This window comes from Hemitrygon akajei, chromosome 8, assembly GCF_048418815.1.
Source record: "Hemitrygon akajei chromosome 8, sHemAka1.3, whole genome shotgun sequence".
NCBI classification, from domain to species: domain Eukaryota; kingdom Metazoa; phylum Chordata; class Chondrichthyes; order Myliobatiformes; family Dasyatidae; genus Hemitrygon; species Hemitrygon akajei.
Window position 1 is genome coordinate 171052204 of NC_133131.1, and position 12029 is coordinate 171064232.

At 45.3% G+C, this 12029-nt stretch overlaps 1 protein-coding gene across 2 annotated transcripts in view; it reads right to left on the reverse strand.

The window, feature by feature from the left end:
- arhgap39 (Rho GTPase activating protein 39) overlaps window positions 1–12029 on the reverse strand; it is a 610426-nt gene that overhangs the window by 188480 nt on the left and 409917 nt on the right. For both annotated transcript variants that reach the window (XM_073055077.1, XM_073055078.1), the window contains exon 7: window positions 911–1472. In XM_073055077.1, the coding sequence (XP_072911178.1) occupies window positions 911–1472 (562 nt within the window). The remainder of the gene's footprint in view (window positions 1–910; window positions 1473–12029) is intronic.

Genomic DNA, 12029 nt, shown 5'->3' on the forward strand with positions numbered 1-12029 from the left:
TTAAATCAATGCTGGATGAGTCATTTCCATCTTAACAGAGGATAATATTTTACTTAACCCAGAGCTGGATCCCCCACACTTGACCGTCCTGTTAATTTTTGGGACACATCATGGGCCAGCTGGCCTGGGTGCAGTCGTAGGTATCCTGTTTCAATTCTATTTCCCATTCCTGTTCTGACAAGTTGGTCGTGGCCTCTACTGCTACAATGAGGCCTATCTCAGGATGAAGAAACAACCTTCTGTCTGGGTAGGCTCCAATTTGATGATAAGATGATTGATTTCTCCAGTTTCTGCTAATTTCATCACCACCTCCTTTTTCAATTCCCCATTCTGGCTCCTCTCTTACCCCTCATCTGCCCATCATCTTCCACCAGTTCCCCTCCATCTATCCTTTCTCCCATGGTCCACTCTCCTCTCCTGTCAGATTCCTTCTTTGTCGGCCCTTTACCTCTTCCACCTATCAATTCTCAGCTTCTTACTTCATCCCTCCTCCCCCACCCACCCACCTTCCCCTCTCCTGGTGTTACCTATCACCTGCCAGCTTGTACTCCTTCCCTTCTCTCCCACCTTCTTATTCTGTCTAATTACCTCTTCCTTTCCAGTCTTGATGAAGGGTCTTGGCCTAAAATGTTGGCTGTTTATTCCCCTCCATAGATGCTGCCTGACCTGCTGAATTCCTCCAGCATTTTGTGTGCAATATTTATACAGATATTAGGCAAAAGGAAAACCATAACTATTGTAACCTATCAGTTCTAATGAATAATATAGGGAGCTAAGTGGAGATATAGCTGATAAAACCAACAAAAGATGTAATATTTTTAGAGTGTTGTGCATTTTCAAGAGCTTATAACAAAGAGGATTTTCAGTGATCTTGTGAGGTTGGGAGATTTTCCAGTTACAAGGGACTTACCTTTAGCATCATTCACGGGATCCATGTGCCTGTAGATGTAGCCTTCCAGGTAAGAGTGGAATTTGGGAGTCGGGGGGAAGAAGGCCAGGCAGATGGCCATTAATTCCCAGCCCCTGGCGAGGCTCTCGTATCTAAAGTTCTCAGTCGTTTGCCGGCACAGCTGGATGTAGAGCTCGTCCCTCAGACCCTGCATGCTCCAGCCCTTTGTGGCGATCTCCAGCGCCACGTTAAGCTGATCCGCCTTGGTCCGTCGGTCACCCATGTACATCTGAATGAGCTTGAACACCTCACAGGCCTCCTTCTTCACGCTCCGGTCGGCGGTCATTATCATGGGCTTCTTGATGGACTCGCTACTCCAGGCTAGCATGTTGGCGATGGAGACCTTGCGGCGGAAGATGCCCTGCGTGTGCTTGTTGAAGTGTTTGGAAGCCCAGTTCTCGATGTCGGTCTCGGAGGAAGGCTTACGCAGCATGAAGCCGGGGAAGACGCAGCTGGCGCTGGGCATCATGTTCCTGTTCTGCCTCCCAACATCGTACTGACTGCAAGTGCCCAGATCCTCGGACTGCAGGGAGAGAAATGATTCATCAATGTTTCAGATAATGTGATAGATTGCATTAGCATAAGCCACATTCCCACTGAGAAACCGTTAAGAGTATGGAGAAAAGGAAATGTAAAATAAAATGTGAAAGCCCAGCAGGCCAGTTAGCAGCTGTAGAGAGAAAGGCTGGTGATAAATTATACATGAAACATTAACAATCTTCTCTCTCCTGATGGAAGATGCTCGACTCACAGCATGCTTCTAGCAGTTTTTGAAACAGTTTCAAATCTTAACACTTTTCCACTGAAGCCCGAGGTGTCCAAGATTCATGTGCGTATCTTCACCTTCAAAGCAATATGACAAGCTGCTGGAATTGGTCTCCTCCTACCTAAAGCAAGAACTACGCCAACGCATACAATCAAATGACTCACAAAATCACCCACCGAGAGAAACCATTCAACAGCTCCTGCTGATTTGGATTAACCTTTATCCTGGTTTTAGCCAGTAGTAATAAACTGCACCATTAAGTCAGGACCACAGGGATTACTGTCTCTTCCTGTGGGACAAGAAATGGAACAAACGACCTTCAACCCAAATCTGGTTAAATGGCACAGGAATATTCCTTTTGAAGTCTTAGGAAAAGTGGTCATGTTGCATTCCGGATTTATGGAGTATAATTACTATGTTCTTCATGTCGGAGTTTTCCCCACATCTGTGAGCAGTTTTGCGTCCCTTATCGAAGAAAAGTTGTGCTGGCATTAGAGAGAGTCCAAAGGAGGTTCACAAGAATGATTCTGGAACTAAAAGGGTTAATGTATGAGGAGAGTTTGTTGGTGCTGGGCTTGTACTCACAAGAACTTAGAAGAATGAGAGGTGATCTAATTGAAACCTATTGTATACGGAAAGGCCTAGACAAAATGCACATGGTGAGGATATTGCCTATAGTCGGGGAGTCTAGGACCAGAGGGCACAGCCTCAGAATAGAAGGATGACACTTCAGAACAGAAATGAGGAGGAATTTCTTTAGCCAGAAGGTGGTGAATCTATGGAATTCATTGCTACAGATGGTTGTGGAGGCAAGTCACTGGGTATATTTAAAGTAGAGGTTGAAAGATTCTTATTAGTAAGGGCATCAAAGGTTACGAAGAGAAGGCAGAAGAATGGAGAGAAAAAATAACTTAGCCACAATCAAATGGTAGAGCAGACTTGATGGGCCAAATGGCCTAATTATACTCCTATGTCTTATCTCTCATTGCACTCCTGCCATGCCATTACACCCTGTGGGTTCTCTCAAGCTGCTTTCAGACTGAGCCACAGATGCCAGCTCCTGTAATGCTGATTTTACAAATTGTCTGCTTGAGAAACTCTGCTATCGGCTTGCTGCAAATTGCCCGTAATTCTTTAGTTGGCAACCTATGCCCTTAGCACATGACTGCACAACTGAGTGAAACTAGCAAAGTTGTAACTACCCAACTCTATCACCTGCTCTGCCAGCTCGTTCCACACACACTACCTTCTGAGTGGAAAACTTGCCGCATGGGTGACCTTTCAGACTCCCTCCTCACTTTAAGCTTATGCCCTCCAGTTTTGGGCTCCCCAACTCTGGGAAAGAGACTGTTCAACCACCATATTAGACCATAAGACAGAGGAGCAGAGTCAAGTCATTCAGCTCATCGAGTCTGCTCTGCCATTCCATCATGGCTGATTTATTATCCCTCTCAACCCCCCCTTCTCCTGCCTTCTTTCTGTAACCTTATTTGAGAATCTTACTAATCAAGAATTTATCAGCCTCCACTTTAAATATATCCAATGACTTGGCTGTCACAGCCATCGATGGCAACAAATCCCACAGATTCACCATCCTCTGGCTAAAGAAATTCCTCCTCATCTCTGTTCTAAAGTGATGTTCTTCTGTTCTGAGGCTGTGCTCGCTGGTCCTAGACTCCCTCATAATGATGCATCTTCCCCGGCTTCATGCTGCATCCTCTCTGCATCCACTCTATCGAGGCCTTTCAGCATTTGATAAGTTTCAATGAGATCTCCTCTCATTCTTCTAAACTCCAGGAGTAAGGCCCAAGCCCATCAAACGCTCCTCATATGTTAACCATTTCATTCTTGTGATCATTCTCGTGAACCTCCTCTGTACCCTCTTTAATGCCAGCATATCCTTTCTTAGAATTTTAAAAAATTTATTCATTTACGGGATGTGGGCATCACCAGCTAAGCCATCATTTATTGCCCATCCCTAGTTGCCCTTGAGAAGGTGATGCTGAGCTGCCTTCTTGAACTGCTGCAGTCCCTGAGGTGTAGGGGCCCAAAACTGCCCACCATATTCCAAATATGGTCTGACTAATACCTTATAAGGCCTCAGCATTACATACTTGCTTTTATATTCTTTTATATTATTTTACATACATAAGATACTTTTATATTATTTTACATTTTTGCTTGTATCTACGTCAAGGGTTCCCAACCTTATTTTATACAATAGGCCATTAAGGAGTCTATGGACCTCAGGATGGGAACCCCTAATCTATGTCCTCCATAATTTTATAAACCTCTGTAAAGTCACCCCCACAGCCTTGTTCACTCCAGGGAAACAGTCCCACTCCCTTCTTGTGACTCAAGCCCTCAAATTCTGAATATGAATCTACTCTAGCTTAATCACATCCTTTCTATAGTACAGCAACCAGATTGAGTGGACGGAAGTAGCTAATATAAGGGGGCATCATTTTGAGGTGATTGGAGGAAAATGGGGATGTCAGAGGTTAAGTTTTTTTTACACAGAGAGTGGTGGATGCATGGAATGCACCACCAGGGGTGATAGTAGAGGCAGATACATCAGAGACACTTAAGGGGTTCTTAGGAAGGCACATGGACGAAAGAAAAATGGAGGGTTATGTAGGAGGGAGGGGTTAGACTGATTTTATAGTAGTTTAAAAGGTCGTCACAACATCATAGGGCAAAGGGCCTGTACAATACTGTGGTTTTCTATGTTCTGTATAATTCCTCTCCCCCTATAGATGCTGCTCAACCCACTGAGTTCCTCCAGCAGACTGTTTTTATGCAGTAGATTCCAGCATCTGCAGTCTCTTGTGTCTCCCTGGGGAAGAACGATAGGGATCTGTCTGGAGGATACATTATGGGAAAGCCACAAAAGCAGTTTGTTGAGGTTTTGCATTCTGTATCTCCACAGCAATTCTGGGTCCACTCTTAACCTTTCTCTTCTCACCTGCCCATCACCTCCCTGTGATGCCCCTCGTCCTTCCCTTTCCCCATTCTCCTCTCCTACCAGATTCATCCTCCTACCTATCACCTCCCAGCTTCTCACCATCCTCCCTCCCCCCGCACCCACCCACCTTTCCCCTCATCTGGTCTTACCAATCACCTGCCAGCTTCCCCTCTACCCACCTTCTTATTCTGGCTTCTGCCCCCTTCCTTTCCAGTCCTGATGAAGGGTGCCAGCCCAAAATGTTGACTGTTTATTCTCCTCCATGTTTGTTGCCTGCCCTGCTGAGTTCCTCCAGCATTTTGTGTGTTACCTTGTATCGTGATTTTCCACTATGCAAAGCCATGTTATTCTCACGTGCATTAAGAAGTGAGAGTTGAAAAAGAAAGTTGTATATTTTTCCCACATCTCAAATTTTTGGGTGGTGCTCAGCGAACTGTGTAAGGGCGAATTCCATTCCTCAAACTGCCACAACGCAGAGCCAGCTGGATATTATGATGCATTACTTTCCTGACCAGGTACATTAACTAAATATTTCCTCCACAAAACAGAGGGTTCTAGGAATTCAAATACACAGTTCCCTGAAATAGTGTCACAGGTAAACAGGACAGCAAAGAGGGCTTTTGTCATGCTGGCCTTCAAAAAGAAGGGTATCGAGTACACAAGCTGTCACATTGCACTTCTATGAGACGCTGTCAAAGATGCATTTGGAATTCTGTTCCAAATGTGGACTCTCCCTGCCTCAGGAAAAATGCCTTTGATCAACCTGCTTGGAAAGTTGCCATTAAACTAGGAAGAGTGCGGAGGAGGTTTATGAGGATGTTGATGGTGTTAAGTTTTGTAACTCCAAAACTAATCGACATAAAAGCATGGGAGCAGGGATGATGTGTGGTGGCGTAGTGATGTACGCCATCCACTTACTTCATATATACAACACGTAATGAATTATGTAAACAACAAAGAATGCTTAATCATAACATATATTTATAATATTACTGAAATATTAAATACACAACAGATGGGACTTGGGGACTAAGTTATGGTGATAGGTTGAGCAGGTTGGGACTTTTTTCACTGCAGCATAGGAGCATGAATCTTAATGAGGTGTATAAAATCATGAGGGTTAATGTGCACAGTCCTTTTCCCTGGGTTGGCAATTCAAAAATGAGAAGAGGGGTTGCAAGTATGAAAAGATAGATAGATAGATAGATACTTTATTGATCCCAAAGGAAATTACAGTGTCACAGTAGCATTACAAGTGCACAGATATACAAAATACAAATATTAGAAGAGAAGTAAGAAAGAATAAAAAAAATTAGTTACCTCACACAGTTTAACAGGAGGGGGTCATCACTTCCCTGGCTATAGGTTGACTCATTATAGAGCCTAATGGCCAGGGGTAAGAATAATCTCATATAGTGCTCTTTGGTGAAGGTAAGGGGAAGGGGTGGAGTAGGAGCTGCAGGCAGTAGGTGGATCCAGGTGAGGAGTGGTCAGAGGCAGGTGGAAGGAAGAAGGGTAGAAGCAGTGACTGGGAAGTGATAAGTGAAGAAAACAAAGGGTTGAAATCCCGCATCAAGGAGCTATAAAATTGGATAGGTATATGGACAGGAAAGGAATGGAGGGTTATGGGCTGAGTGCAGGTTGGTGGGATTAGGTGAGAGTAAGCGTTCAGCACAGACTAGACTGTTTCCATGCTGTAATTGTTATATGGTTATATGTTTATTTTGCCGAGATAACCAGAACAAAACATTGATCAGGACAGAGCAGGGTGGGTATGCTATGTTGATTCAGATTGTGTGGAGAAACTTGCGTGCTGCCCCCAGCACATCATTAGATTGTGTTAGCTGTTGATACAAATATGCAGCAGGCAGGTCAGACTTATTGAACTATGCTCCTAAAGTCTGGAGCTCAATACCTAAAACTATAAGAGATGCAGACTCAGCTTACACACAGTAGGCTTATTCAGAAAGTCAGAAGGCATGGGATCCAGGGAAGTTTGGCCAGGTGGATTCAGAATTGGCTTGCCTGCAGAAAGCAGAGGGTCGTGGTGGAGGGAGTACATTCAGATTGGAGGGTTGTGACTAGTGGTGTCCGACAAAGATTGGTTCTGGGACCTCTACTTCACAAATTCAACCCCACAATAGGCAGCTCTTACCTTTTCCAAACACTGGAACTCCAGAGCTAAAGCTGCGACAAGAAGGTAACATGATATTTACTTCAAATAACTATATTGAGCTCTGAGAAATGCAGGAGAGAAGGTGTGTTGTTGATTATTTACACTGAGCTTGGTGGGAGAAGCATCTAGCGACACTTTATGCACATGAAGCCAGTCAGTGACTGCAAGCTAATCTTATGGATGAAAGGCCAAATGGCCTACTCCTATTTGTATGTTCTGAGACATTACCTCAGTTTTAGTCCCTCTGTAGAATGTGCCTGATTTGTTCAGTATATTAGAATTTTTATTTTTTTTTAGTTCCGATTTACAGCATCTGCGGTTTTTAGCTGTTTTGATTTTAGAATTAAGCTAACATTATAAGGCTGGACTCACTGTTGTTAAAATAAAGCCTTAAACCTTTCATGCTGTCTGGTTGGAGGCTACCCAGATGGAATATGAGGTTTTGCTCCAACCTGAGAGTGGCCTTACCGTGGCAGTAGAGGAGGCCTGGTCTGACTGGCCTTACCGTGGCAGTAGAGGAGGCCTGGTCTGACTGGCCTCACCGTGGAAGTAGAGGAGGCCTGGTCTGACTGTCCTCACCGTGGCAGTAGAGGAGGCCTGGTCTGACTGGCCTTACCGTGGCAGTAGAGGAGGCCTGGTCTGACTGGCCTCACCGTGGAAGTAGAGGAGGCCTGGTCTGACTGCCCTCATGTGGAAGTAGAGGAGGCCTGGTCTGACTGCCCTCACGTGGAGGTAGAGGAGGCCTGGTCTGACTGCCCTCACCGTGGCAGTAGAGGAGGCCTGGTCTGATTGGCCTCACCGTGGAAGTAGAGGAGGCCTGGTCTGACTGGCCTCACCGTGACAGTAGAGGAGGCCTGGTCTGACTGGCCTCACCGTGGCAGTAGAGGAGGCCTGGTCTGACTGGCCTCACCGTGGCAGTAGAGGAGGCCTGGTCTGACTGGCCTCACCGTGGCAGTGATGCACCATCAATAACTCTCTCTGAGATGTGAAGGCGAGATATCGGCTTTTATTGACTGGAAGAAAGAACAAGCAGTAGTTGACCACCATACTACATCCTGGAGACTGAGGACCGGGCTCAGGCCTCAATCGCCTTTATACCGGGGTCTGTGGGAGGAGCCACGGTCAGTGGGAGGGGCCACAGGAGCAGTCAGCGGGGGGGGGGGGGGGGGGGGGGGGCGTGTCCAGACAGGTATATGTAGTTCACCACAGGCAGTAGAGGAGGCTTGGTCTGACGGGCCTCACCATGGCAGTAGAGGAGGCCATGGTCTGACTGCCCTCACCGTGGCAGTAGAGGAGGCCATGGTCTGACTGCCCTCACCGTGGCAGTAGAGGAGGCCTGGTCTGACAGGCTTCACCATGGCAGTAGAGGAGGCCATGGTCTGACGGGCCTCACCATGGCAGTAGAGGAGGCCTGGTCTGACTGAACTCACCGTGGCAGTAGAGGAGGCCTGGTCTGACGGGCCTCACCGTGGCAGTAGAGGAGGCCTGGTCTGACTGCCCTCACCATGGCAGTAGAGGAGGCCTGGTCTGACTGCCCTCACCGTGGCAGTAGAGGAGGCCTGGTCTGACTGGCCTCACCGTGGAAGTAGAGGAGGCCTGGTCTGACTGCCCTCACGTGGAAGTAGAGGAGGCCTGGTCTGACTGCCCTCACCGTGGCAGTAGAGGAGGCCTGGTCTGACTGCCCTCACCGTGGCAGTAGAGGAGCCCTGGTCTGACTGGCATCACCGTGGCAGTAGAGGAGGCCTGGTCTGACTGGCCTCACCATGGCAGTAGAGGAGGCCATGGATGGGAAGTCATATTGAAATGGGTGGTCACTGGGAGGTCCTGCCTTTCTCTGTTGTTGGAAGAACTGCATTTTCAAGCAATTTTGCTCTGTCTGCCATAACCAGGATCTCCCAGTGACCACCCATCTCCTTTAAACTTATAAACACAAGAGATTCTGCAGATACTGGAAATCCAGTAAAACACACACAAAATGCTGGTGGAACTCAGGTCAGGCAGCATCTATGGAAATGAGTAAACAGTCGACATCTCGGGCCAAGACCCTTTCTCAGAACTGGAAAGGAAAGGAGAAGGCACCAGAATGAAAAGGTAGGGGAAGGGGAAATAGGATAGCTAGAAGGTGATAGATGAAACCAAATGGATAGGAAACATTAAGGGCTGGAGAGGAAGGAATCTGATAGGAGAGGAGAATGGACATAGAAGAAAGGGAAAGAGGAGTGGACCGCAGTGGAAGGGGGTGATGAGGGTGATGGGCAGGTGAGAAGAGGTAAGAGGCCAGAGTGGGGAACAGAAGAAAACCTACCCTCTCACCTTAAATAAGACAGGGAAGAGTGAGATTGATCATGGAGTAAGTTAAAAAGTTGGCACAACATCATGGACTGAATGGCCTGCACTATGCTGTCTGTTCTATGCTTGAGGAAACGTACACTTTTTGGTGAGACAAATAAGACCAGAAACTGGACATGACAACAGCAGGAAATAGGTGGGTGGTAACAGTTTTCTCCCCAGGGTAGGATAGAGGAGAAGAAAACTAGGGGCTACAGGGTTAGGGTGAGAGGGGAAATATTTAAAAGAAAATCTGAGACACAATTTTTTTGCCCATACAGAGTGAATATATGGGATGAGCTGGGAGGAAGTGGTTGAAGCAAGTAAAATAGTATAATTTATGAAGCACTTGGATAGGTACATGGAGGCACAGGGCTTGGAGGGATAAGTGTCATACCCAGGAACTTTTGGGACCAGGTGTACGGGCACCATGGTCAGCACGGACTGGGTGGGCTGAAGGGCCTTTATCCACGCTGTATTACTCTCAAACTCTAAAACACACCTGACTGCAGTCTAGCAAATTGAAATGACTAGAAAGCAGTGGCAAGTATTCAGGGACAAACTAAGAATCAGAATCCGGTTTATTATCACTAATATTTGTTGTTTTGTGGCAGCAGCTTCTTCCCCTCTGCCTAACCCTAACTCTAACCCAAATTTCTAAACGGACAATGAATCCATAAACACAACCTCATTATTTTTGCAACACACACAAAATGCTGGTGGAACGCAGCAGGCCAGGCAGCATCTATAGGGAGAAGCACTGTCAACGTTTCCGGCTGAGACCCTTCGTCAGGACACCTTGAATTTGCTTGAATTTGCTTGAATTTCCAGCATCTGCAGATTTCCTCGTGTTTGCTCATTATTTTTGCTCTCTTTTTGCACTGCTTGTTTAATACTTTATATATTTCTTATTGTCATTTACATTATATTTTATGTGTTGCACTGTACAACAAATTTCATGACATTGTCAGTGATAATAAACCTGATTCTGAGATCTCTGAAGTGATTAAAGTTTTCAACCAGTACTAGTCTCCCATCAATATTCCTTGAGATGTTCCACCATCTTCAGTAACCATAGCAACTTAGCACATTAGTTAGTTGTAACAAATTCGCCTTGTAATAAATGAGATGACTTGAGATGCAATTCTATTTCAAAAACAGAAAATTCTGGACATATTCACTCTTACAAGAAGCGATTAAATTCTAAATCTGCAACCCTTGCTTTATCCAATGGAGTCTCATATCCTGCACGGTCATTTCCTTCCTTGGTTATTTTAAAAAGGCAACGACATGGTACAAGAGACACTGAGCTGGAAGACCAAGAAGCCCATATTTAGTTCAATTCAATATCTCAGTGGCATCTCCCCGTGGAAGAGATCAGGATAAGAAGTCAAAGGAAGTTTGATCACACTGATCAAAGAGAATATAAGCCTCCTCAGGAGGCTCCCTTTAAATAGTCCACCTTTCACACTTAACCTATGACCTTTAGTTCTAATTTTACACAGCCCCAGTGGAAAAAGCCTGCTTGCATTTACTCTGTCTGTACCCCTCATAATTCTGTATACCTCAATCAAATCCCCCCCTCATTCTCCTGTGCTCCAGGGAATAAAGTCCTCATCTATTCAACCTTTCCCTATAACTCAGGTCTTCAAGTCCTGGCAACACTGTAAATTTTCTCTGTACTCTTTCAATCTTATTGATATTTTTCCTGTAGGCAGGTGACCAGAACTGCACTCAATACTCCAAATTAGGCCTCCAAGTCACCAGATATTTATCAGGAGCACAGCATACACAGAGACCTTAGCTTTGTCAATGATCCCTCCCATCCGTACGACTATCTCTGACCCCCTACCATCAGACAGGAGGTACCGTAGCATTTAGGATAGGAAACAGCTTCTTCCCCCAAGCTGTAAGACTACTGAACTCCCTGCCACATCACATATGAAGAGTCAGTAGTGTTATATACTGTTTGCTTTTTAACTTGTGTCGTATATGCATCTTATTATTGTTTAATTTACTCGAGGTAATATTACTTCATGTGTTTCGTGTGAGTTATATGTACTGTGTTATGCACCTAAGTCTGGAGGAACATTGTTCATTTGATGGTATACATGTGTACGGTTGAATGACAATAAACTGAACTTGAACTTGAACCAATGTCTTATACAACCTCAACATAACATCCCAATTCCTGTACTCAACACTCTGATTTATGAAGGCCAATCTGCAAAAGCATCCCTCAACCAGGGGGGCAATTCAAGACATCAACAATACCATTTAGGAACTATCCATACAACAGCTCTGGTTGACAGTCATTACTCACTAGCAAGTTGCAATTAAAACAATACTTCGATATACTTTCATGGATGTTATGCTTAAAAAGAAGACATATCACTTCCCTCCTTCAATTATCCACTGGGCCGTGCCAACTAATTAAATATCCAAACACAAAGTTAATAATTCAGTTAAAAATAAAAACATGCAGAAAAGAGAAGACTGGATAGCTTGGCTAAGGTGTGCTGTGGTAATGCAGTGGTTAGCGCGATACTGTTACAGCTCGGGGTGTCGGAGTTTGGAGTTCAATTCAGGCATCCTCTGTAAGCAAGTATGTATGTTCCTTCCCATCTGAGTATGTGTTTCCCCCCAGAGTCCAAAGGTGTAAAGGTCAGTAAGTTGTAAATTGTCCTGTGATTATGCTAGGGTTAAATCCATGGGTTGCTGCATGGTGCAGCTTGAAGGGCTCTTTAGAGTGATATAAATGAGCAATTAACCATTACTGGTTGAATTAAGTTAAACATTGGCCTTCATAAGTCAGAGTACTGAGTCCAGGAGCTGGGATGTTATA